General features: G+C 48.2%; 1 protein-coding gene across 1 annotated transcript in view; it reads right to left on the bottom strand.

The window, feature by feature from the left end:
* Positions 1-25,008, bottom strand: part of LOC102382695 (PAS domain containing repressor 1) — a 128,607-nt gene that overhangs the window by 7,216 nt on the left and 96,383 nt on the right. Inside the window, exons 2-13 of the mRNA XM_006037519.2 lie at positions 20,699-20,755; positions 19,428-19,582; positions 18,408-18,499; positions 16,912-17,001; positions 15,565-15,685; positions 14,472-14,585; positions 12,792-12,910; positions 11,824-11,906; positions 6,954-7,060; positions 4,616-4,763; positions 2,839-2,920; positions 1-54 (exon numbers count right to left, since the gene is read on the bottom strand). The exon at positions 1-54 is cut by the window's left edge and continues 64 nt beyond it. Coding sequence (XP_006037581.2) covers positions 1-54; positions 2,839-2,920; positions 4,616-4,763; positions 6,954-7,060; positions 11,824-11,906; positions 12,792-12,910; positions 14,472-14,585; positions 15,565-15,685; positions 16,912-17,001; positions 18,408-18,499; positions 19,428-19,582; positions 20,699-20,755 — 1,222 coding nt within the window. The remainder of the gene's footprint in view (positions 55-2,838; positions 2,921-4,615; positions 4,764-6,953; positions 7,061-11,823; positions 11,907-12,791; positions 12,911-14,471; positions 14,586-15,564; positions 15,686-16,911; positions 17,002-18,407; positions 18,500-19,427; positions 19,583-20,698; positions 20,756-25,008) is intronic.

The raw sequence follows: 25,008 nt of genomic DNA, 5'->3' as shown, positions 1-25,008 counted from the left end.
GCTTGTTTCCTGGCTGTTTCCACACTGCCTGATGTCCACGTAGCTCTTGTGACTCTGGAATGAATAGAATGGACCCTGGTTCATACCAGTATTCGCAGCAGGAGGCAACATCGCTCTCAGAGCCCTTCTCCTCCCACTTTTGCTGTTTTCCAAAGGGACACCACCACACTGGAAACAAACCAATGGCACCAGGGAGTTCTTGCCTGAAACAGCCGTTCGGCTGTGATGAAGTGCGTGAAGTCTCACCAGATGTGGAGGCTACATGCGGAGATGTGACCCGTGAGCCAGGCTCATCAGGGAGAGCGCCTGCTGTCCATGCACGGCAAAAAGCCTGAGCGTTTCCTCCTGCCCCAGCCTTCCCAATACCTCAGAGCTCCCCGTGCCTTTGAGATAATACCCTGAAACTCCTCATCGGACACCCTAGCAGACTCCAAATTAAAGCGCCATATCTGTAGCCTGCAGCCCAGCTTCAACCTACACCAACCCCCCTGCCCGAGCTGGAGGGAAGTAACGTGTTCGGTTCTGCCCCTTGCAAGATGTCCCCAAGACGGTGACAACCCCTCCTGCTCGGTTCCACCTTCAACGGAGCAAAGCTGTTGTGGCACGGAGGAAAACTGGAAATGCAAAGAAAGGAGCCCGAAGGTATCCGTGCACACGCCAGGGAGCTCTCTAACACCGTGTGTGTAAATGGAGACACGGCCAGGAAGGATGGGTCTGTGGCTGAAGCACTGGCCAAGGACTCAGGAGATCAGCTCCCATCTCTGCCGCTGACCTTCTGGGCAATTTTGGGCAAGTCAGTTAATCTTGCTGGCCCTCGATTCACCGTCTGTGACCCCTGAATAACAATACAGCCTCCTCTGCCTTGTGTGTTTAGACTGTCGGCTCTTAAGAGCAGGCTCCATTCCCTATTAGGCCTGTGTACGGTGCCCGACTCAAAGGGGCCGGAGGCACAACTGTGGTACAGGCAATGAGCAATAACAATACCAGCACCCCATGCCCCCCAGGACTCCTCAAGCAGCCCCCACCCCTCCAGCCAGGCCCCATAAATTAAAGCTGAGGCCAGGGGAAGTCAGAATGGGAAGAGGGAGTTTGCTTTACTGCCTGACTAGCCCTCCTCCTCTACCACGAGTCGTGGATGCTTTTTCTGCGTGACCAAAATGGCTGCAACCTAGATACCTCGCACACCACGCTGGGCACTTTGCACCCAGCAGACTGCTGGGAGCAAACAGCGGAGAAGCTGGTCACACTCTCCGCCCTGTATTTCCCAACCCTCCATGCCCATCGCAGGGAGTCATCCTATTCAACCCTTCCTTGTCTGGCTCCCTTCATTCCTGGCACAGGCGCAAAGGAATTACTTGCCCAATTCTTTTTTTCTTGCTTCATCTCCCCAGTAGTCAAACAAACAGACAAATATAATAGGCAACGGGTTGGAATGGGAAAGAAAATACAAGACGGCTGTGCCAGCGCAGGTCAGAGGAAACTGTCTGCTAGAATGACATTGGTTTGAATGTGAGAGAGGCTCTTTAAGCAAGGAAACTACACACACGCACACACGCGTGCGCACACACATTTAGTCAGCAGTCAAATGTGTTAGCACAGACCATTATGCCCAAACAGCCTACAGTGTCAGGGCCACAGTGTATTAAAGCGTTTGCTGTTATTCACCCCTGCTTCCCTTTAAATCGCTCCATACAGCAAGATCTGAAAAGCTTTAGGGATAATGACTAAACGATCCACTTGAAATTACTTTAAAATGCCTTATTTTTACCCTCTTGATAACCCTTAGCCTAGATGACCCTGCTAATTGAGCAGGAGTGACAACAACAGATTGATTCAAGCCATGGAAATGATTGCTCTAACATAGCGCAACGCTGGATGGTATCCTGCCCAACACTGCACACGGGGCTGAGATCTGGAAAAAAAAAATCAATTAATCATTCTTTTCCCTTCACTTCCAATCTTTGTCTGATTACCCACAAGGAGCTGGTATTAAAACAGCACAGCTATACCCAACCAACACTGTGGCAATGATCTGTACTCAGGCTCTAATATGTCTGAAGAATTGCGGTATCAAGAGTTAATGCATTGCTTAGCCTCTAACTTAAACAATATTTTGCACTCTGCAAAATGGTTTGTTGCTCTTGCTGAGACAGTGGTTTAAACTTTCACTTGGATGAAGGGTGCAGTCAGATCTGCCCTAGCCATACAACAAAAGATGTGATTATTGAGGCTGCATTGCTAGGAACTAGCTAAGAAAGTGCAGTGTGGTGCAATATGGTGTTAAAATACACACAGCATGTGTCTACATGTGCATTTATACCAGCTTAAATTTACTGTGCAGTAAATCATTGCACAGTAAGCGGGAACAGACTGGCATCTACCCATGAAAATGTGAAAGCACATTAACGCTGTATGTGGACTGACTTGGGGATAAAATTATTCCCAAGTCAGTCCACATACACACAGTGTTACTGCGCAGTAAGGCATCTACACAAGTGTTACTGCGCAGTAACTAATCAGGTGTAAATTTGATACCTGCATGACGCAGGTATCAAATTTACACTCAAGTCGGCATAAGTGGCTGTATTTACTGCGCAGTACGGGCGTGCACACGTAGACGCGCACCTGTACTGTGCAGTAATTTTAGTTACTGTGCAGTAAATGTGCATGTGTAGACGTGCCCAAAGTGCGTTTGCAAGGCAATGAACCAGAAGTGATGGAAGCCAAAGGGAGTAAAGAGAAAGAGGGAGGAAGAAGCTCAGATGTTTTTCTGACACCCATGCCTTTCATCTGTGTGAGTCAACGACCTCGTCACTCTGTGGTGAAGGCGCAGCATACCTTCAAAGAAGATGATGCCAGCTCAATTGATGACTCCTCAAGGCCAAGGTCTCGCCTTCTTTGAGCCCGAACCTCTGCATAACTAAAAGGGGGAAAAAAGGTTTTAAACAAATTTGTACTGCTTAATGGAAATGCATCACAGCCTGTGAAACGGAGACAACTGCAGCTTGCTAACCTGATGCATACTTCTTGAAGGATCCCTCACTTTATTCCTCTGGCCTTGCACACACAAATCCAGCTCCCTTTCCGTGGGTAAGCAGCACCCCCGTGGCTAACTTTAGTGGAAGTTTGGGCCAGTCAAACAGATTTTCAACTGAATTCCCCGATGCGAAACTTGCCATGCCCTCCGCAACATGCTCAGAAGGACTCACTCAGCCCTGCCTTACCTGTATGTACTGAAAAGTATGTCTATAAATCAGTTTAATTTGGGATATGAGCTATACTGAATTGGGACATACTATGCTTTGGGCTACAGCAGAGGAAGAAACGAAAGCTTCAAGGGAAATCCCTCTGTATAATATAACAATGAAGTCAGTTAAACTAACACTTGGTACGTGGTTTGCATCAACATATATATAAGTCCACCCACACGTATCTCCTTATCAGTACAAGGGAGTTCTCAGAATTGCCTTTCAGACTATCTAACTCTAACCCCTGTTGACTCAGGCCTGTTCTTACAAATGTTGAAAAGGCTCAAAAGAGGGAAAATTCACAAAACGAATCCTTCAGATAAGGAATGACATTTGGAGGAACATATTTAACCACTCCGCGTTCACAGCAGTCCCGCTGCTGAGATAAAGTTTCAAATCCTCTTGAATCACTCGGACGCGCCAGGGCCTGGCTCCGTCTCAGTCTCTGCGCTGTCCACGCGTCCAGCAGAACAATCTTGTTCCCCCTGCAGTCCTCGGCGCCATTCTTTGCTGGTCCTGTCTGCACGTCAGGATCATCCTGGCTCTACCGGGGTATCCTTGCTGCCGCTTTCCCCAGGGAACCTTTCAGCACTCCCCGTCCTGGGTCAGGACTCGGGCCACAGCTCTCAAGTCACCTGGAGAGGAATTCCCTCCCCGCTCCAAGCATGCTGCTTTACGTTATACTTCTCTGATTTAGGTGCAAATCTCCCCTGCCTTCAATCGGGTATGTCACTACCTTCCTAAACCCTCCACTACAGCCAGTCTAAGTCTGGAGCCAATCTTTTCCGAGTCAACAATGGGACTTTTCTATTGACTTAAGCAGAAGCAAAGTCTTGCCCAATACTTGTGCATCACAAACATTCAACACGCTGTCCCTCCAACGTGTTGCATAATGCTGAAGTGTAAACAGGGCCACCGCTAGGGGGTGTCATGTACTAAAATTTCCTTTATGATCCTGGGTAACGCAATGGAAGCTAGCTTCCATTCACAAGCACTTAAAACTCTGATCAAAGAAGTGGACAAGAAATCTCTCACGGCGCTGTCATCCATCTGACATTCGGGTGATATATAGCTTGAGTTTTTCTGTATCTGTGTCATGGGGAGGGGCAGGAACGGGCGGCGACGACACTCAGGAAGGAGTCACTTCCAGGCGTTTGGCTCGATGGCCAAAAACCAAAACAAAACGGGTAATGAAAACCATATTAAAAAACATTCCAATTTCTCAGCTCCAAGACTTTTGTATCTCTAAGTATCATCTCCAGGAGTCAACAGACACAGCGGATATTTGACTAACACACGGCAAGAATGGAAAATGTAAAGCATGAGCACACGGATAAATAGCCAGCGTGGGCCGTACGTATTCCTACCTAACTACAAGGTGAGTGCAAACAATGAACTCGGGTTTGGAGTTCCACTGGTGGTAAGTGATGTAATAGTGCGTCTGCAGCCATATCCACTGCTGGCCTTTGGTCAAGAATCTGTAGTAACAGGACTTTCCTTTCCCAAATTGCATCACTGTTAAACAAAAGAAGACAAAATGACAACAGGTACAACAGGAGCAGGTGAGACAGCGCCGTGTAACTCTAACTTGTACAGCTGTAGCAGCAGTTACCGAACGGTCTTACTGGACTGAGATGAGATGAAAAAGTCCACCCCATCTCACAACAAGGTACTACACTGCGATGTAACCCAGGCTTCTCCAAGTATGCCTTACATACTCAACCACAGGCCACGTATTTATTTGATTGTCTGCTACTGATTTAAAGATTTAAAAAGAAAGAGTTTTGATGTTCTGAGTTCATTTCTATAAACAGTGGCTTGGACAGGCAGCCACGCTGTATCTTTGCTAGTCAATGCTAAATATAAATGACAGCAACCAAACGACTATTGCCCTTTTTACAAGTAGGCAGTTCACATGTCAGGCGCTATTGCCTTGAAGTCAGGAACCTGATAAAGGTAGAAATTTCACAGGAGAGTGGAAATCACCTTGACTGGTTAGGTTTGGAGTGGAAATCACCTTGACTGGTTAAGTTCAGAGTCCTCCTTCTTCCCCCCTCCCGCCACTGCAGGAGAGGCACCCCTGCTCCACCTCCTCTGCCTGGGACCACCCAGGAATGGCTGGTTTGCCCCTGGGGCAGAGTGGCAAGGTGGCAGGAGGATGGCTGGGCACGCTGGTGGCAGGAGAAGGCAGCAGGGATGGTGCACAGGGCACTGGAAGCCCACCAAGCCCTGAGCACGTCAGCTTCCAGCACCCCGTGCACCGTTGCACTTCGTTAGGTAGCAAACTAAGACACCTCCGAGGTGTTTTATCTTGCTACATACCAAAGTCATTTAAAGCGGAATATGCCGCTGAGCGTGCAAACAGCAGCACCATTAAAGCAACGCAAAAGGGCATTTAAGCCACTTTAAAGGCCAATTTTGTGGCGTGGACAGAAGCCCTATATGGTGGGGCCATGTCTTTCTTTCACAGCTGCTGCTCCTACTATACCTTAAAAATGGCATTTAACAATTCTTGTTAAAAATGCAATAAGAACAATTTCTTGACTTAATACTATTGGCTCGATTTGGCCTAGCAACATTTTTTTACAACTGAATGCTTTTAGAGATTCCTGGCCTTTTGCCTTTGATGAGCCTTAGATGGGACCCTTAAGAGAGTCAAGTCATTTGGATTCACTTCCATACTGTCCAAAAATGTCCCAAGTGCCTTTGGCAAGCCACTTTGTCTGTACCTTAGTTTGCATGTGCATGGAAAGGCAATAAACCCAGGTCCTTTGCAGCCTTATGCTGATAAACCTGTTCATGTTTGAGAGATGCTCAGACATGAGCAGTGATGGGGAATATAAGCTGCTAAATAGCAAAATTAGACATCAAAGTATCAGATTCCACTCACAGATCCAGCAGGCGGGTATCTAAAAAGACACAGAACGCCAAGCCATTGCAAAAAAAGGGTTTTCTCCCCCTTAAAACTCCCACTTCTGTCTGCTTTTTTTGTGCTGACTATTAGTATGAGTAAAGACTAGCCTAAGTGAGCGAGACTGGGGTAAAGAAAGCTATTTCTGCATTGCTTCTGTTTATTTCCTTTGTGGACTGGACAGAATTTGTGGAGCTATTTTCACAGTCTCTCCCGTACAGTCAGCCAGGCAATGTTTCTCTTGCTGTTTGAGTCTTTTTGAAAAGCAAGAGGGAAGATGCAACCCACTGAGGTTCCTTGACAGAGGTGTGGACCTTAGGGGACCTGCAGGTAGCTAGAAAAATATGACGATAACACCATGAGATGAGACAGGGGGGCCAAGAAATGTATCCGGTACCTGAAACATCTCTTCACTCATTACAGCAAATGGACTAGCTTTCAAGTGGCTAGCGTCTCTACACGCCAACAAAGACCCAGGCGGCGGTGGCACTCACACAAGAGCCACGAGTGGAGGACAGGAGCACCGACGGCCAAACCACGCGTCGAACCACACTTCTGAACAACTGTGTGCAAACGCACCCCCTGCCAAGCTAGAAAACATCTCCTGATAAAACTGTACGTTCCAGGGGAATTCAGCCTCCCTACTTAGGTGTGGACAAGGCAAGCGTGGAGAACAATCCCCCTAACGTGTATTTTTTTTGCGATTATGGTGTTTGCACAAGAGTCGGCCTAATGGAAAAACCAGATTAAAGCGCACATGGTGTTTCCTGGCAAACAAGGGGAGAGGAACTTACAGTGTTCATGGCACCTAGCAAGCAGCTCCAGGTCATCGGCGTGGTAATAATCATAACCTGACGTTCCCAGGACCTCAAAAGGTAAGTAGCCTATAATAGGTGGAGCCCTGGAATGAAAACAGAGAGAAAGTAGTAAGCAGTGAATTCCAATGCAATGACACCCTGACGGCAAACAAAACACCGAACGCGTTCACCTTGCACGGCAAATTGGAAGCAACACTCGCCCTTGCACAGAAGGGTGAGGAATACAGAGAAGAGTGCAAAACCTGAGACTCAGAGAGGTATCTGTTTGTTGTTTCAGAGCCTGTACTCATTATGTGGGTGTAGAAGAAGGCACGCATGAAGGCGAGTGACTCATTCATTAAGCATGCTTGTTAGACATGTCGTTGAGAAACACGAAGGCTGTTCGTGTGCATAATAAATGGGGGCCTGGGTAAAATTATCCAGGAGGTTGGATGTAAATGTCATCCTGGGAGTAACTGGAGAAGACGGGCCGAGGAGGAATCGACGGTGTGTGTCAGGACCTGCCCGAGTCAAAGACAAAGCAATTTGTTCCCATGGAAAAGCTCGGGAAATCGAAACCAGCAAAACTGCTGCCTTCCACCCACTTATGCTGGTCCTCGGAAACGGAGCTGGTTTTCAGGACCATTTCCCCTACCTAGCGCAGATGAGGAGGGCACCACAGGGCGCAGGTGGGCACTCCTACCCAAGTCCTGCTGGCAAATACCCAGGTCGAAATTCCAGCTTTTATAGCCAACGAATAAAAGCTCTTTCAAAAGGCAAAGGGACACTGCCTAATGGGTAAACAAGGTGTGCTACAACATGGTTAGTGCAGCAATTGCCAAATAATTATCATCACGCAGGCAGAAGAGTCAGGCCAAAGGTGTCATTATTATACCTATTACATACAAGAGCCAGCCAAATTGCGTCCCTGGGTGCAGGAGCGCGCTCCTATTTATGGGGATGGGAGCCTGTGCTTTGGAAGGCATAACTGAGCCATGTTGTGTTTACTTGGCTCCCTGCCCCTCCTGCTGTTATATTGCCTATTTGTTTTGGCTGTTGGGTGTGCTGATACTACCGGGTTCAGTTCGTCCTTCCAGACAAAGTATGGCCATGCAGCTAATGTGTTAAAATCAGACCACCCGGGAATAGGCCGCATAATAAAAAAGCTCTTCCTTGATTTCTGTGTGCCTTAGGACACCTTGGTGGAGGGCAAAAGTGGGCCTAGGAATGGGTTTGAAATGAGAGCAGACAATAACAGGATGGGCGTCAATTGGGGGAAAAGGGACCACCCCATGTATCACAAAATCCAGAGTGGATTCTGGGTGGTAAAGGAGGGAGGGACCTGGGAAGCCGTCATGGCCTTAGCAAGAGTGGACAGTGTGCTGTCGACAGGAGGCTGCAAAGCAACGAGGTGTGAAAGAAGGTAAGTGCGTCTCTGGGCTGGCCTCCTAGCATCACAGAGCAAGAAGCCAAGCCCTTTCTACAGGCCCGATCCAGCTCGCACCGAAAGATTCTCCGTGATCCTGGATCGGGCTCTATGCAGATACACAGGTGTGAAGATGGCAAGAGGCTATTTCTGACCACACCGGCCTGTACTAAACTTTCCAGGGTACCTCCCATTGATGTTTCAAGTGGTGGGGTCTTAGAGCTCACGCTCAAGAAGCTTCTCCTGATACTTGCTCTATACTTTCCATTCATGAAGTGGATGTCCCATCACATGGAACAGCTAAAAAAAAGGCTGGAAGAAGCACTAGGAAACAACAAAAGGAGTAAAGTGGTAGTGGAATGGACTTTGGGTCTTTAATCCCCTCTATTTGACATGGTTTAGAGATCAGGCATGTGCATCTCATACCTGTATGGCCTTAACAAGCAGAAACAACCAGTCACCTATGTGACAAAGCAAGCCCACCCCAGCCGCCCAGTCCAGCGGCTGCTGAAATCAAGGCAGACCTCCCAGCAATGGCTCTGGTCCATTCTGTGGGGCATGTCCAAGGCCCAAGGAGATTTCTGTACTGTTTGCACTTCTGCTGTTTCACATGAAAACCTTTTTAAAATATGTTTATGAACTGCAAATACAGAAAATGAGCTGAGGTCCCTTTATGGGGGCTGGACTGGATGACCTCCTGAGGTCCCTTCTAACCCTAACTTTTCTATGCTCTCAGCTCCACCATATGGTTAAACCAGCATACATGAGAAAAGGCCCTCAGGTTGCACACACCTATCAGAAGTGGGAACTGAACTTGCCAACTCACGATCACAAAGCACAAGCCTCAACTACCTGAGCTAAAGAGAGGTAGCACAGCTAGGGAAGGCTGTAGCCGGCTCATGAACCTTTCTACATATGAACCAGCCACTGCCAGACTGAAACAGTGAACAAACTCAGCCAGGGAGGATCATCCAGGACTTCCATGCTACCATCTCCATCATACCTAACGAAGGGGTGTGGCAGTATTAGGGCCAGAGCCCTAATGATAATGGCTCAATAATGGTTCCTTGGGGCCATCAGAAAAAAGCACGTTCTTGAACAACTCCTGGTTCAGATCCCAGCACGAGGAAACCAGCCCTCACCCTTGGCGGATAGGGAGATCTTTGGGCCAGGTTGTGGATCCTACCACAAGACAAACAACACAGTCGGATTTACCATGGGTAGCTATTTCTAGAGCGCTGTGCTCCTTCTCTCCACCTGACCCAGATTTCTGTTAAAACATGACGGCGTGTGTGTTTATTAACCTGCCTTTTCCTAGTGACTCTGGAGTCACCCGTGCCAATGTCTCCTGGGCCTTCAAAGATATATTTATCTCCCTGACAATCATGTCTTTCAGATGAATGAGAGATAAGCATTTTAAACCGGCGCGTTCAGAAATGCCACTAGGAATGGGCTCTTTCACCGAGAAGGGAACCACAAAATGCTTCTCACTTGCGATGTGTCAGTGCGTTGGCATGCCAGCCGAACAACGGTTTGGCTGAGCTCAGTCGCCCGCAGGGATGTCTGCAACTGTCTGCGCAATGGGACTCGCTTGGCCCTCTTCGAGTTTTCCGACGGGGAAGTCAATGATGGCAAGCGGTGAGAAAAGCCAAAGGGAAGGGCTTTAAACCATCTCACCCAAGGGCCAGCATCGTAGGAGCAGATACTGTACTCTCTAATTACAGCAGTGGAAAATGAGGAAAGGAACAGAGTACAGAACAGAAATAGACCAATAAAAAGTAGGCAGTTCAGGGTTTTTTTTCCCTTTAAATGATGTTTATATGTAGGTTTTAGGCTCCAGATGTTTCCAGTTTGCCAGTGTTTATCTAGCTCAATACAACTGCCCTAGAACGCTGTCCTCAATTGCTCCTGTGCTCGGTCATATACCATATGCCAATCCAAAGGGCTGAGGGTCTGATTTCAAAGCTGATTGCCCTCTATTCCTTTTGCCTCAGCACGTTTCGGGATCAGGCTGCGAGAGGGGAAAGTAACCAGCAAGGAATCGCTGATATTATTCTATGCAAGCATTGCAGGCTTTCACGGGCCCCTATGATAGTAGTGCCGTTCGAGCCAACGGTTAAGTGAGTCAGCCCACACGATCTTCCTCTCGCTCTTGGGTCTGTGCTCACTGCTTACATCAGGGACTGTCACAAATCCTGGCTTAACGTCTAGATTAGCTTCATTTGCTCTCTGTAGTGATGGTGTCGTTGCTGGGGATATAACTAGGTCTGAAGTCACTTCCAGAACCTGCTCGCTAAAAACCTCCTCTCTGAGTCATCTCCCAGATTCGTCAGAAGGCACTTTGATACATTTTAATAAAGCTCTTGCTCGCCTTACTCACAGAAGCTGCTTCTGCAAATCAATTTGCGTAGCCACTGAAACACAGATTTAGGAAGCTAACGTTAGGTCCCTGCTTTTGAAAGTTTAGACTGTTGTTTCTACCCATTGCAATTCATAGAAAGTTACGCTAATTAGACCTAGACAGTATGAATGTTATACAAGCCACCTCAAACCACGTATCATTAACCGCAAGTCTGCAGTACAAGTGGTTTCTCAGCTATGCCTCAAAATGAGATTTCCAGCATAGCGATCTTGTTTAACATGAATTTCCATTTCTTGAACTATCACATCCCTCCCTCTTGGAATATATGTTGAGGGAGGGATGTGATATATAGATATATAGATATATATAAAAGTTGGTATTTGGTTTTCTTTCAAAGAAAGTTCCTTTGCTGAATTCTTACTTATCAGTCATTGTGTTTCCAAGGGTAACTGTGGTTATAGTCTAAAAAGTCAGTATAGTCACGCGCTGTGTAATCACGGACTGTGCATAATGCTGTGGTGCTTTCAGGCTTACATAAAATGTAGGAAGAAGAAAAAAGCTCTGAGCTTTCTCTGGAAAAACTAAGCCTATAGTAATTCATAAAGGTTTCAATGGTTTCAAGGATTTCATTCAATAATATGTCCTCTATTACGTTAAAATCAGCCAGGAATTAAAACTTAAAAAAAAAAATTGTTTACCTTTAGTTTTTTTGGTCAAGAGGCAAATCAACATTTTATATCTAGGAATTAACCATTTAAATAAGTGAAGTGATGCTGATTTCCATCATCTAAAGATGTGGTCCAGAAAGTCCACCAGTAACTTATTCAGCAACACAGGCACTTTTCCAGTTCACTTTAAACAAAGCTTCACACGATTCCTTACCTACTGTACATATTGAAGAAATCAAGCCTTGATGCATTGATTTTAAGCATTATCACCTTAGTTTTCTAATTCAATGCAAAATGTTGCCCTCGGGGTCCCAACATTTGCCAATCTTAACACAGAGCGGTCCATTTTGAACCCTAATGTGTTATTTGTCAACCACCACGAGTTTTATTTCTTAAAAGCAAGCCTCTCACCTATGGTCCAAGGATAAAAATTTCCACTCCAGGCTATGTCTTGATGTGAATTCTTCACACGGCTCTTCAGTGTTGCAGAGCTCCTGTGGAACAGTTGGTACATTTTGATATTGAACTCCGAGAAAATGGCTTCTATGAGAAAGAGTTTTATAACAACCTACAAAGACCCTTTTGAGATGAAACCCACTTATTCGAGCCAACCCTGCCAGAATGGGAAGCTTTAAAGCACTGACATTATTCATTGCTCCACCTCTCGGAGGCATGCGTGAATCTCATTTGGCAGGCGAGTTGGAGCGATTTATCCTGGGCTGAGTCGGTGCCAGAGGTGAGGACGTAAGTCAGCAGTGCAATGCTGCTATCCTTAGACAAAATCCTCTTCCACCCACTTTGGGGAGCATTGTAGTTGGGATTGTCATGTTCCACCAAGTTCTTTCCCGTCTTGCTGACACTGGGGGGCCTGGCTGATTTTGCTCTCCTCATTGGCACCATCAGTCACATAGCATGATGGTGCACGGGGCAGGCATAAAAAGAGGATGACTCAAATATAGTTCCACCATCTGAAAACAGGCGGGGGGCAATCTCAGGCATTTGATGGGTTGGGAGACTTATTTTATGGGATGCAGTGTCTCAAGGGATGCTGCTGTGACTGCAGAAGGTACTGCTCAGAGGAGCTGCCCTCCTGCTATCAATGGCTCTTCTCAAACTGCACTGCTAAAGGGCCTGTCTTATTTTCCACTATTTTAAAAGGACACCCCAAGCTAACCCTGAATGCAACAGCATTGCTGTTCACTCACAAAGTCCTCTGTTGTGAATCCTTTATACCTCCCCACCCTACTCTCAAAAATGCAGAACCGAAGGCTGTTCTGCATTAAACAGTAATGACCCAGCTTGAAGGCCTGGGAGCAGCACTCGTGGGAACCGCCTGACTTTCAAGCTGATCCCCAAGGCGGCCAGACAAGAGCTCTCACCTTTAAGAACTGCGGGGTGACGAGACGAACAGTCGCGACGAGGCAAATCTGGTCCTCCGTAGCTGACCTGAATGCTCGTGCAATAGCTGACTCAAAGCCATTACAGGCAGGCGTAGGCACTACATGCAAAACAGGCCCAGTCAGCAGATATTTAACAAAGAAGAAGAAGAAAATCCCTCCACTATTGGCAAGGCCGATCCAGGAACTGGCCAAGTCAAACCATTAGCCTCTTCTGCCCAGAGCTCAGAGCCAGGCTGATACGTGCTCTTAGAGCCTTTGTCCCAAAGACGATTATTTCAGACTTTGGTGATTTCTTTGCATCTAATACTCTCTTTTGGCTCAACTGTGTTCCAAGTGACAGAGGTGCCAGAGCAATTCCCATGTTAAAGAAAATCTATTTGAAATAGCTCTGTTCAGCTCAGCCTGTACATACACAGCCTGCCCTCCTTTATAAAGGACAGTGAAACTCTGGGCTACCTCATAGCAAAGACACTGAGCATCAGCTGTTGCTGGTTTTACTGCTTTTTTCTTTTAATTTTTGCTATGTTTCATATTTATTTTCCCAACTCTCTGCTTAGGCAGGAATATACTTGGGAAAACAAGCTTTCTTCACTGCAGATCTCAGGCAGACATACAAGGCCCACCATAACCCCAGAAAACATGAAGTCTTTGCAAACAGTCACAAGAGAGTAGCACAAATTCTCTTCTGCCTTGCAGTTTTTGTACTGTATTTGTTCCATGTACCTAAGCCTCATGGATCGCAATGCAACGAACAGCCCCAGTGGCATGCAGCATGGAGTAGTGACAAATTCGTCCTGAGGCCCGTAGCTGGACATACCCTGGGCAAACCTAGCAGCACATGCCTTTCTCAGCTGCCTATCACCAGAACGGTGCAAATAAAATCTCTTTTAACTTTTGATATGATTAGTGCTCATGCAAACAAACAGACCAAGCTGTTCCCTTAAATTCAGCACACAACCTCTATGTTTCTTAGGCCCCAGGCAAACTTTACACTTAAGACACGATTAACCAGTTAATCCCACCTTAAGTACCAACCTGGCCACTCGTTAATGCAATTAACGGTGTGATAAAACAAGGAATAAGCCACAAAGTTAATGCATAACAACTTTGTGGATGGTTTCCATCACACTTTCAATTGCACTGCACGGCAGAGTGAGAGCCGGACGGAAGGGAGGAACGTATCCATGGGGGCACTCCCTACATGCGAGGAAGATATCCTATTATTTTTTCATAGTATTCCCAGGAAATGGTCATTTTTGCATCAACCCCAGTCCCCCCCCGCAAGAATCCAGATTTTGCAGACTTCTTCCACTGCCAGTTAATGAATGGCATTTCCTTTCAAGCAATCTGGGTTTTTTATGCTGTTGGGTTTGTAAAGTCCAGGCTGTTTCAAAATTGTGCAACCAGCCCAAACTTAGGTTAATATAAAACAGTCTCTTTAACACTGATTAAAGCAATTGGAGAACTGCACTACTACCCTTCTGACCAATGACCACATCAGTCCTATCACATAATAAATGCCACCACATCTACAGCAGATCACCGTTCTGCTGCCTACACGTCATTTTTAACTGCAACAAGACCATTAAGTGGCTATGGACAAAGAGACGGTGCAAGTAAGAGAGGCAGAGGGAAAAATGGATGGTAGCAATAACTTACCGTGAGTAAAATATTTAAAATCCACTACAAATTTCACATATTCGTACGTGAGGGGCTCATTTGGATCTAAGCTGCCTCTTGCTAAATGGCAGCAGAACTCTATTTGTTTTTCAGCTGAAACAAAACAGAGAGGAACATCACTGAAAGCCCTTCAGTTTGCATTTGGACATGCTCTGCCTATCTAATCTATCTTCAGTGGCGTATCGGAGCACATTCTGCTGGGATGTGCCACCTATCCAAAAGGAATATCAATAGTAACAAGGGGAAACAATCTGTTTGTTCGCCTGGCACAGGAAAAAAATCTTTCTGCCCGATCCCTGGTCACCTCTTCTTTGCTGTAGCTGGGCTGAAAACTGGCTGCCCTGAAGTCACTTTGTGTGTCTTGCCATTGACTTCAGGGAGCCAACATTTCACACAAAGCCTTTAAATGACATGCTCTGTTTTTGCCAGTGCCCAGCAAGGTCAATCCACTAATGCCCACTACGGTCAAGGGGATCCTCTTCAGTGCAGCAGGCTTTGGATCTAGCTTTACCTCCTGTTAGCAGGCACCAAGGCTGTTCATTACATGAACTTGGGCAAAAGTGAAATCCCTCCTGCGTAGAAGACAAGCACAAGGCCTGAGCCCCGCTTAAGTCTCATAGTGACAGCCTGAATAGTATGCAAGTGCGAACTAAAGCAGAGGTGGGTGCTCTGCACATGGAGGAATAAGAACAGGGGACATGTCTTCTTCCTTGCTGTGGTCCTTTCACTAGCTAGAAGGACCAGGTCTGCATAAAAGGCTCTTACTGTCCCATTTCTGCTTCCTGAGACCCTCTTACATGGCCTGGTGGAGGGAAAATCCTCCCAAAGCCACGTTTACCCCCTTTTACTCCTCCCACCTCCACCCCAAGAAAGTAACTCAATGAAAGACAACTGTACAAATTAAAAGGTCCTCATCAGACCAGCAGCCGGATGATGAGTGGCATTTTGTACATTAAGTATTTGAAACACGTGACGCAGGCAGGGCAGGGGAGGGTGCTGTCCACCTGAAAAGCATCGGTCTCCACTGGCCTATTTAGCCTCTTTCCCCAAAACTGAAAAGAGAGGAACTTACCGTGGAGAAAGTCAGTTGCTACGGGATCCGTCATGAGCACGTGGGATGAAAGGAGCTTGTAGACCTCGCTCTGTTCCCGCTCAGGCAGAAAGTTTAATATATTTTGGTCCACCAAATCTGACTGATACAAAAGAATGCTTTGTCACGTTCAACAGCAAACCTTCACCGGGGCACGCGCTTCCATCAGCTGCCACAACAGCGGGCAGACGCTGCCGCTCTCGCGGGACTGCTTAAGATTGGGAGAAGCGTGACTCTCGGTCCCCTCGGGCTGCTACATATTGCCCCGTACTTCATGTAATGTTGCAATCCATCCTTCCATGATCAGAAACATGAATCCAGTGTTTTATCCCATGCAGAATCATCTTTCCCTCTGCATCTTGGGCACCAAAGGATGCCAGGGCCCAGTAGTGAAACAAGCAGTTTCCCTCAGGGCAAACCCTGCAGGAGAGCAGGGGTGCAGCATACGGGGAAGGGGGCATGCAGGCTCTGGGCAGGGGAGGGGGAATCCAAGGGGATCCATGAACGGGGGCAATGGGTTCAGGATCCAGGAGCAAGGGCTCTGCAATCTGAAAACAGCGTTGCGGGAGCATGTGAAGAAGGGTGTACCTGGCTGAGCTGCTGCAGCTGGAGATTAGCTCGGAGCTCCTGCCACGAGAAGGCTGCCAGAGCCCAAATGGGGTGGGGGTGACTCCAGCACCCCTCTGAATTAGGCACCAAAGGTGGGTGCCCCTCTCACCCACCTCTAGTTACACTGTGTGTTTTACAAGCAAAAGCTGCTGTGCTTGTGAGGCCCGCTCTGTGAGTGTTGGGGGTGCCACGTGAAACACCGAGACACATTTTCACTCCTGGATTTTTGGAAAGCCCAGGTGTATGTGTGTACAGGGTTGTACCCTGACACCCACATGCCTATGGGTGGGCATGTGTGTCTGGCCCATACGTGGTGGGCCAGACACACAGACATGAGGTAGTCTTAAACACTGCCCATGACTGCTATAAAAAAAAATGAGCCGCGACTTGAGCTGGTTGCTTTGTGCTTGTCCCTGGCAGTCGTAACCCACTGGTTGGGGTGTGTTATAGGTTCCCTGTGTCCAATTTGCAGCCACTCAGTTATACAGCCTTGGCTTTTTAGCTCTCGAGCAGCAAATCAAACTTTTGTTTGCTCTGGGAGTCAACTGAGTTCCCGCTGTATCAGACGAGGGGGTAGAAGCCCCACAGGAATAACCCCACTTTGTCCTTGCATTGCTTTTTTAAGCACCAGGTACCAACAGCAAATATTGTGTGTGTAACAACCTGGATATCTTAGGGGAAGCAGGAAAGACTTAAACAAACAAAATACTTCGAACTTACCGGTACATGCCCAAGAAGGGAAGAGACACTATCAGATACATAAATAATAATCCCATCAGTGGTAAGTGCAATGAGGAATCCGTCTAAAGCCTAATGATAAAAGGCAGATTAAAAAATAAGACAGAAAAATGCACTGTTTGTAGTGACTTCAAATACAGAAAATAGGTTAATTTTTTAAAGGTGATGCCTCTAACAGTCTAAAGCCAACACAATTCAATTATGAATCAATATGGAAAAAAAGAAAAGTAATTACTATACATGGCAGATAATCCAGACTTCTTCTGATCTTCTCCTCATCTTCTCATTAACATTAATTTATCGTGTATTTTGTGTCTAGTGGGTGTTTATTTAACATGAAGAAAGATGCAGGATGCTCGACGCTCATCCAAACCTGTTGACTTCAGGGACTCCCATTACACCAAGCAGGTTGGACCAGAGTTAACTGACTTACGCATGCAGCGATGCCGTGTCACGGGAGCACAGCAGGAGAGGAGATAGCTGGGTAGCTAGTTAGCTAGAAAGATAATGTAGTTTTTTGGCCTATAGTATTGTAGTTTTATGGCTAAACTGGAAGAGATTTAAAACAATTATTTGCTTAAAACTCCAACTGATTTGTTAGGTTGCAGAAATAACTGGGTTTTCCTACTCAGCTCACAACAGCTTTTCTTTGTCCTCCAGCTATGATTCTTGTCTTAGATGTAAAAATAAGACAGGCTGGGTGAGCAGGGGCTGTGTGTGTCTAAGAAAAGGGGACAGGAGCCCTGGCACAGGGTTAGTTCTCTGTCTCTTCCTTCTGAGCGAACACATTTCCTTTCCGTATCTCCAGCTCATTTTCCTGTTCTTCTTGGGCAGCCGCTAAGGTCGTGAGTTTTCTGTCTGGTCGGCACAGCGAACAGCCGCCTCTCCCACAGCCCGTGCTAAGAATGGTCTCCAGTCAAGCCCACGGGGAGCAGAGACGGATGGGAGATGGTGCGCCAAACTCCCCCAAAGAACAGCAGTTCTTACTTACAAACTCTTCTTCCACTGCCATCTCTTAGGCTGGAACCGGTTTGGAGTCAATTAGGATGAACTAACTTGTTTGGTAAGAGAAATTCCCAGAAAGAGTGAGCAGCCTTTTCCAAGGGGGTGAGTCATGACATCCTGATGAAAAGGAGTAACTAAGACACTGCACTGCCTCCCAGCTCAGCCCGGCATACACCCTTATTTTTGGTGTGGCTAGCAGCAGGGGCGGGCTGCGAAGGAGGAGAGAATTCACTGCAACAACAGCAGGGACAAGAAATCAGGAGCACCACTGGTAAAGGTTTGCATAAAGGTAGGTGAGCTCAGGCCGGATGCTCCTCTTCCACCATCCTCCTCTACATGTCACAGCAACGGTGAAAGGGGCGTTCAGACCTCTGTCTGGCCACCCAACAGGTAGTGAGTACCACGACCGAGAGGGGGTCTCCTTGCCAGTCCACCTTCCTCCTCATATTTATGCATCTGTAATGTCATCTTACCTCTAACATCAACTGGGTGAACTCCTCATTGCTAAGAAATGAAGGCTTCCAGTCCTGTCTGATCTCACAGGCCTCTGTCTGTGCTGTGATTTCTTAGAGAGAATAACAGAGAAACAGCTTCAGTTGAAGAGTTTTTTAATTTTTGAGGAAACACTAGCACGTCTAAGCAAGGCTAGGGTGGGATGATTTTGAATGTACTCTTCACAGCCAGCTTGAATGCCCTAGGTGTCCTCCGCCCCATCATCGTACAAATGTAACAGGAGATCAAAAAAGGTGACATCCGTGAAGGAGGAGAAAAATCAGATACCTGGAGAAACCGCTAAAACCTGACAGCCGCAGTCCAATTCAGCTAAGCCAGTGTAAATTTGGAGTAATCCCACCAAAGCCAGCGGGGTCACTCTAAATTCACACTGGCATCGCTGACAGCCAAGTCTGGCCTCAGCTGACGCCAGAGGAAGAGCCCATGGGAGCAGGGATTTTACCCCAGCTCGCGGTGCTATGCGCAGCTGCTCGCTGGCACATAATACCACGCTGGGGCATCTGCACCCTAGCAGGGCCAGACCCCAGCTGCACCTTGCTCCGTGACTTGCAAGCAGCAGAGCACTAACCTGAATGCGGCCTTTCTTCTCTGCATGGGAAGGGCGTGGGATGCACGGCCCTCTGTTTATTCACCGAATAGCTGCAGCGCACAGCGTGCAACAGCCACACGGACTTTCCCACCCCCATTGCCCTGCCAGTCTAGCTCTGGGAGGGAGACAAGCTCTCATCACCAGACAACGTTATCACTAACGGAGTGATGCTCCCCGTGCACTTGGTGATAGGCACAGAGTCAGGAATGGATAAGCACTGCCTCAGAGCGCTCAGACGCATCCTTCCCTGGAGGTCATGTCTGGGCGGTCACCCCATCACTACTCGGGGAACTCAAACCCTCCCTCCTATCAGGAATGAACGGCTGGCAGGCTGCCACCCTGCACGATGGCCCCGTGCCCCGTGCAGGGCTCACGAAGCGCTCTCTGGTACCTTTCTGTTTCTGCAAGAAGTCGATGGTCCGCTGCAGTATCGTGGACTTGTCCATCTTGAGAGGGTGGCCGTGGCCCTGCAGCATCGTGCAGAGCTCTTTAATGAGGACATTGAACTGGTCTCTCCTTTTCTTTTCAGATTTGTTGCGTGATGCCCTGGTTGACCAAGACACAAACACCGTTAAGGAAAACCGGGCAGGCGGGGCTCAATCCTGTACGGCGCTGAGTGGCCCTGACACAGCGGAGCACACGAGTAACTTGAATCATGCTTAAGCACGATTAGTTTGTGACTTCAGCAGGCCCACTCATCTGCGTACACTTAAGCACGTCCTTAAGTGCCTTGGGCCCAAGTACTCAGCACCTTCCAGCAGGACTGAGCTCACAAAGAACAAGGGACAGAGGTCAGAAAAAACCATTTGCATTCACTTGTGTGAAGACATAGAGGCCTGTGTTTAGGAAGGGTTTCTCTTCCTTTATTTTAATATAGGTGGAAATTCAGTGAATCACGAATCATGCCAAGGATCTCAACCTGGCCCCTGAGGCTGCAGCTACGTAATGCTGCCTGCTCCTATGCTTTCTTCAGGGTTTTTTTCCACGACCGGTTTCTCACATTTTGTACCCGCACATTTGGGAGGCAAAAGTAGAGAAATGTGTACATGCAGATGCAGCTTGCACATGGTTTTGGGGAGAGAAGGCTTGGAGGTGAAAAATCTGTGTACAAAAACATGAAGGTACACAACGGTACTTGGCTTGGAAAATACCACTGCAGGGTGCAGTGGTGTGCTGTGACAATGGAAATGGGGGAGCCAAGCTCGCAGCAAACCTGCATTAACAATGGCTGAGAAAGAGCCATTTAAATCCCCCCCTCCCCACTCTGCTAAAGACAAAATCCATCCCCAGAAGGGACCTGCGTGAAACCAATGTAATCCCGAGTGAGGAGCTGCCTCTTCACAGCAAACGGGCATTTGATGTTCAGTGATCCTTAGGACAGGATAATGTAACCTTGCAACTGCTGAGACCTGACCAGCTCTTCTTGGCAGCTGGGCACACCACAGGGTGCTTGGAAAAGGTGGAGCACTTGTCCTGAAAGTACTGCTCCCTACAAAGCTGGGGGAGTGTTGCTTGTGCCATCCACGCTAGCAAAATGAGGTCCCAAGCAGTAGTTCAAATTGCTGCACAAGCATCAGCCAGCCCAGCAAATCTTGGTGCATCCGTGCATACAAGCTCACACCGGTGCCGACACCTCCCAGCGCTGCGTGCCTCTCTCCGTACCTCTTTGCCCTGTCCTTCTCATCTTCGTCCATCAGCTCGTTTGCACAACACAGGGTTCTGGAGAGAAAAAGGAAGCCACGTTTTACCTCCTCCACAAACTAGGAACATTTGCTGCTTTGACAGCAGTTGCTGCATTAACCAAGTCACAATATCTAGGATGTTCATTCAGTTCCTCGCTGCCCTTTCCCCACCGCTCGTAGTGCATTTCTTGTCCTATCCTGGCTACGCTATTTAGAAGCGCGTTTAGAAGTGGTGCTTTGATGTAACACTGCTCAAACAGGGAGGGACGCTTCTGTGATGGGGGGCAGGCCTGCGTCTGGTTGGGATCCTGGCAAATCCATCATGGAAAGCTGCAGTGCAAAAGGCTGAAAGCACTGCAGTGCCTGAGCAGGAGGGGAGGTGGGGAGCTGTGCTGGGGAGTGCCATTGGGAACCAACAGATTAGGATCAAGGTATCTGGGAAGATATGCTGATATACTGGTTCATGCAAAGGCCTGTGACTGGGGTCCGATGGGATGCCCCTCGCTCAGACAAGGCCGCTCCTCAATTGGCATTAAGCCCAGCAAGAAGAGGTCGACAGAGCCTGGCCTCCCTGCACCGAATGCGTCCAGGATGCAGCCGGCATTTTATTTCAACCACTTACACAGCACAGGTGAGGAGAACAGGGACATGATAGCAGGTCCCCGTGAAAAGCCTCAGCTCCCGAGCCTTGTGACGTGAAAAAAACCTGAACACGACCAAGGGTCATTTCTGAACTGGTCATTTGGTTTCTGCGACTCAGCTGGGCCAGCGCGGATTGATGGGTAGTCACGTTCCAGATGTGACAGATGGGCAGAGGCAGACAGCAACCCAGCCACAACCGTTCCCAACCCCGTCTTGCCCAGAGACGTGCTGGCCGAGGGACAGCCCTCCTAAGAGTGCTCCCAAAGCGGTCCCCAATGACTGGAGCATACTTCTGTCCTTCACGTTAGCAGCCAATCAGCAGCCCCAGAGCTAACGAGCACTTTCCCTGGCAAACCCCGGGCACCACGCCCAGTGCCCGAGGAACATTCCTTGATTCAACAGATGCAAATATTTTTCCCTGCTGCGAGGCAACTCCAACCCCAAATAACTTAATAGCTGTAAGAGTTGCACAAAACAGACCCTGAACGGAGAAACCCACAAGTGGCTCGTCCAAAGAAACCGCTTACAGCAAAAACACACCAGGAGCTTTCTAGCTTCCCTCTTCTGGACCAAGGCTGTCCTTTGGTGCAGGGAACCTGGGCAGAGGGCAATGAATAAAGGGCTTGCTTTCTTCCCCAAAGGCGAGCGTGCTGCAGAGCGAGGGAGTGGCTCCTGATTAGATAATGCACCTGAGTCACTGGGGGGCAAATAACCGGATCAGAGATTGCCTGGTCTACTCCTTGGGTTCGTGGGTCCGGACTCACTAGGTAAGCTTAGCGCTTCTTATCACCGGGCAGCTAGAGATGGGGCAAAAGGATTCGTGAAAGGGAAAGCAGGCTCAGCTGGAACAACCCGCAGTCAGAAGGCAAACGAGCAAGTGGAAATTTGGAAAACTCCATTACCACGAATGAAGAATCGGTGCTGTTGTCACTTGTCAAAACCCTGCGAAGTGTCACAGGACAGGACTAAACATTGCGGGCACTGTTCTGGGCAGGTTTACATGGCATGAGAGTCTCATAGTTTCATAGTTGGTAGAAGCAGAAGGGACCTGAGCAGATCATCAAGTCCGACCCCCTGCCATGGGCAGGAAAGGATGCTGGGGTCAAACAACACCGGCAAGGTGTCTATCTAGCCTCCTTTTGAAGACCTCCAGGGTAGGGGTGAGCACCACTTCCCTTGGAAGTTGGTTCCAGATCCTAGCCGCCCTGACTATGAAGTAGTGCCTCCTGATGTCTAGCCCAAATCTACTCCATCAACTTATGGCTGTTGTTCCTTGTTGCCCCCGGTAGTGCTCAGGGCAACAGGGACTCTCCCACTGCCTGCTGGTCTCCCTTGGCAAGTTTATAGACGGCCACCAGATCCCCTCTCAGCCTTCTCTTGTGGAGGCTGAACAGGTTCAGGTCCCATAGCCTCTCCTCATAGGGCCTGTCCTGCTGCCCCTGATCATGTGAGCGGCCCTCCTCTGGACCGTCTCGATGCTGTCCACATCCCTCCTGAAGTGCAGCACCCAGAACTGGACGCAGTACTCCAGCTGCGGCCTGACCAGTGTCACGTAGAGGGGGAGGATCACCTCCTTGGACCTGCTCGAGATGCATCTGCGGATGCACGACAAGGTACGGTTAGCCCTACTGACCGTGCCCTTGCATTGGCAGCCCATGTTCATCTTGGAGTCAATAGTGATTCCAAGATCCTTTTCTGCCTCTGCACGGACGAGAAGGGAGTTCCCCACCTGTAGGTCTGCTGCTGGTTCTTCCCCCCAGGTGCAGTACCCTGCACTTGTCAGTGCTGAAACCCATCCTGTTCTCATCCGCCCACCCTGTAACCTGTCCAGGTCCAATTGCAGCTTGTCCCTCCCTTCTAGCGTGCCCACTTCCACCCACATCTTAGTGTCTGTGAATTTGAACAGGGTGCTTTTTACCCCCTCGTCCAAGTCACTGATGAAGATGTTGAACAGTGCGGGCCTGAAGACCGAGCCCTGGGGAACCCCACTGCCCACATCTCTCCAGGTCGAATAAGACCCATCCACCACCACTCTCTGGGTTCAGCCCTCCAGCCAGTTGGCGACCCATCCAACTGTGTAGGCATCAACACCACAATCTCCTAATTTTTTAACGAGAATGGGGTGAGAGACAGTGTCGAAGGCCTTCCTAAAGTCCAGAAAGACTACGTCCACCACGACACCTGCATCCAAGGATTTTGTGACCTCGACATAGAAGGCCACCAGGTTGGTCTGACAGGACCTGCCTCGAATGAACCCATGTTGGTTGCCCCTAACATAATCTCCCCTGCTTGCCCCTCGCAGATGTGCTCCTGGATAATTTTCTCAAAGAGCTTCCCCAGGACTGAGGTAAGACTAACAGGTCTATAATTTCCTGGGTCCTCCTTCCTCCCTTTTTTGAAAGTGGGGACCACATTGGCCCTTTTCCAGTCCTCCGGCACCTCACCAGAGCACCATGAGTGCTCGCAAAGCCGTGCCAGGGGTCCCGCAATGACCTCTGCTCATTCCCTCAGCACTCTGGGGTGGAGGTCGTCAGGACCTGCTGATTTGAACACGTTCAGTCCCTCCAGAAGTCCTCTCTGACCCTGGGCCTGGCTGCGCCTCCCCGGGGGTGACAGGCAGCCTTGGGGACCAATTAAGCAGAAGAAAATCTTTGTGGGGCCATTTAGAATCAATGGGAATTTTTCCTTTGACTCCTGACAGATTTTGGATCAGGCCCTTAAGGACTGAAGAAGAATCGCTGAGTTGAGCCTGGTTTTATTTTGTAAAAACCCCCCAAAAAACTGCGTGTAAGGGTTCAACTTGTGTTTTTAATTCACACATTTTTCCCTTTGTTTTGTTATTATACATATTATTCCCTGTGGCATTTCCCTTTAACCGTTAACCACAATCAAATATCTATGGTGATGCCTTTCCTGTAAAATCAATCAATATTTGGCCTCGTGCATCTTTTTCCCTCCCTGTAGACATTTCACTAGAACTGTTATGGAGGTTGTTGATTCCCATGAAGCCTTTTCTGCCAAGCCAAATGCATCCAGAAGTTGGGGGGGTGACTGCAAAGTGGCTTGGAAGTAGCACAGTTTCCTGGGTCTCAGCTGGGTCACACCTGACCGTACGGGGAGTTGGCAATGAAAGCAGTTGACAGGTGCTTCCCACTAGACAACTAGTACAGAGAATAAGCATTCACCCCAAAAGAGAATTTCTCTTTTCTCTGTTGACCACGATCCCTCTGGATTTGTAAGCATGGAATAGGTGCAGAAATGTGCACGTGAGAACAGGATGCGCCCCAGAGTTCATGGGCAGAAGTTCCTCAGAAACCAGATTGGACTGGTCTTCAACTCAACCATCTTGCCTCCAGGATGGGCAAAAAAAGCTGCATTGAGATGATGATGTTCAAGACAATTTACTGAGTATATCTGTCGCTAGGAACAATGAGCTTATGTTGTATTTGCCTTATTCATTCTTGAGGCTAAACCCTGCTCTCAGATATGCACGTTCTGCTCCCGCTGCAGTCAATGAAAGCTACAAATAACCATCCACAGATGGCTTCGGATCCCTACAGTACTGTTTGCAGCTCATTTTACAGTATTGTCATCTTTCCAATTGCTTTTTAAATTAATACTAATGTGCTCTCTGAGCTCCATCTTACG

The sequence above is a fragment of the Alligator sinensis genome, unplaced genomic scaffold, assembly GCF_000455745.1.
Source record: "Alligator sinensis unplaced genomic scaffold, ASM45574v1 scaffold438_1, whole genome shotgun sequence".
Taxonomy (NCBI): domain Eukaryota; kingdom Metazoa; phylum Chordata; order Crocodylia; family Alligatoridae; genus Alligator; species Alligator sinensis.
Note: the sequence above shows the minus strand (reverse complement) of the source record. Positions and strands in the feature narration are given on the sequence as shown.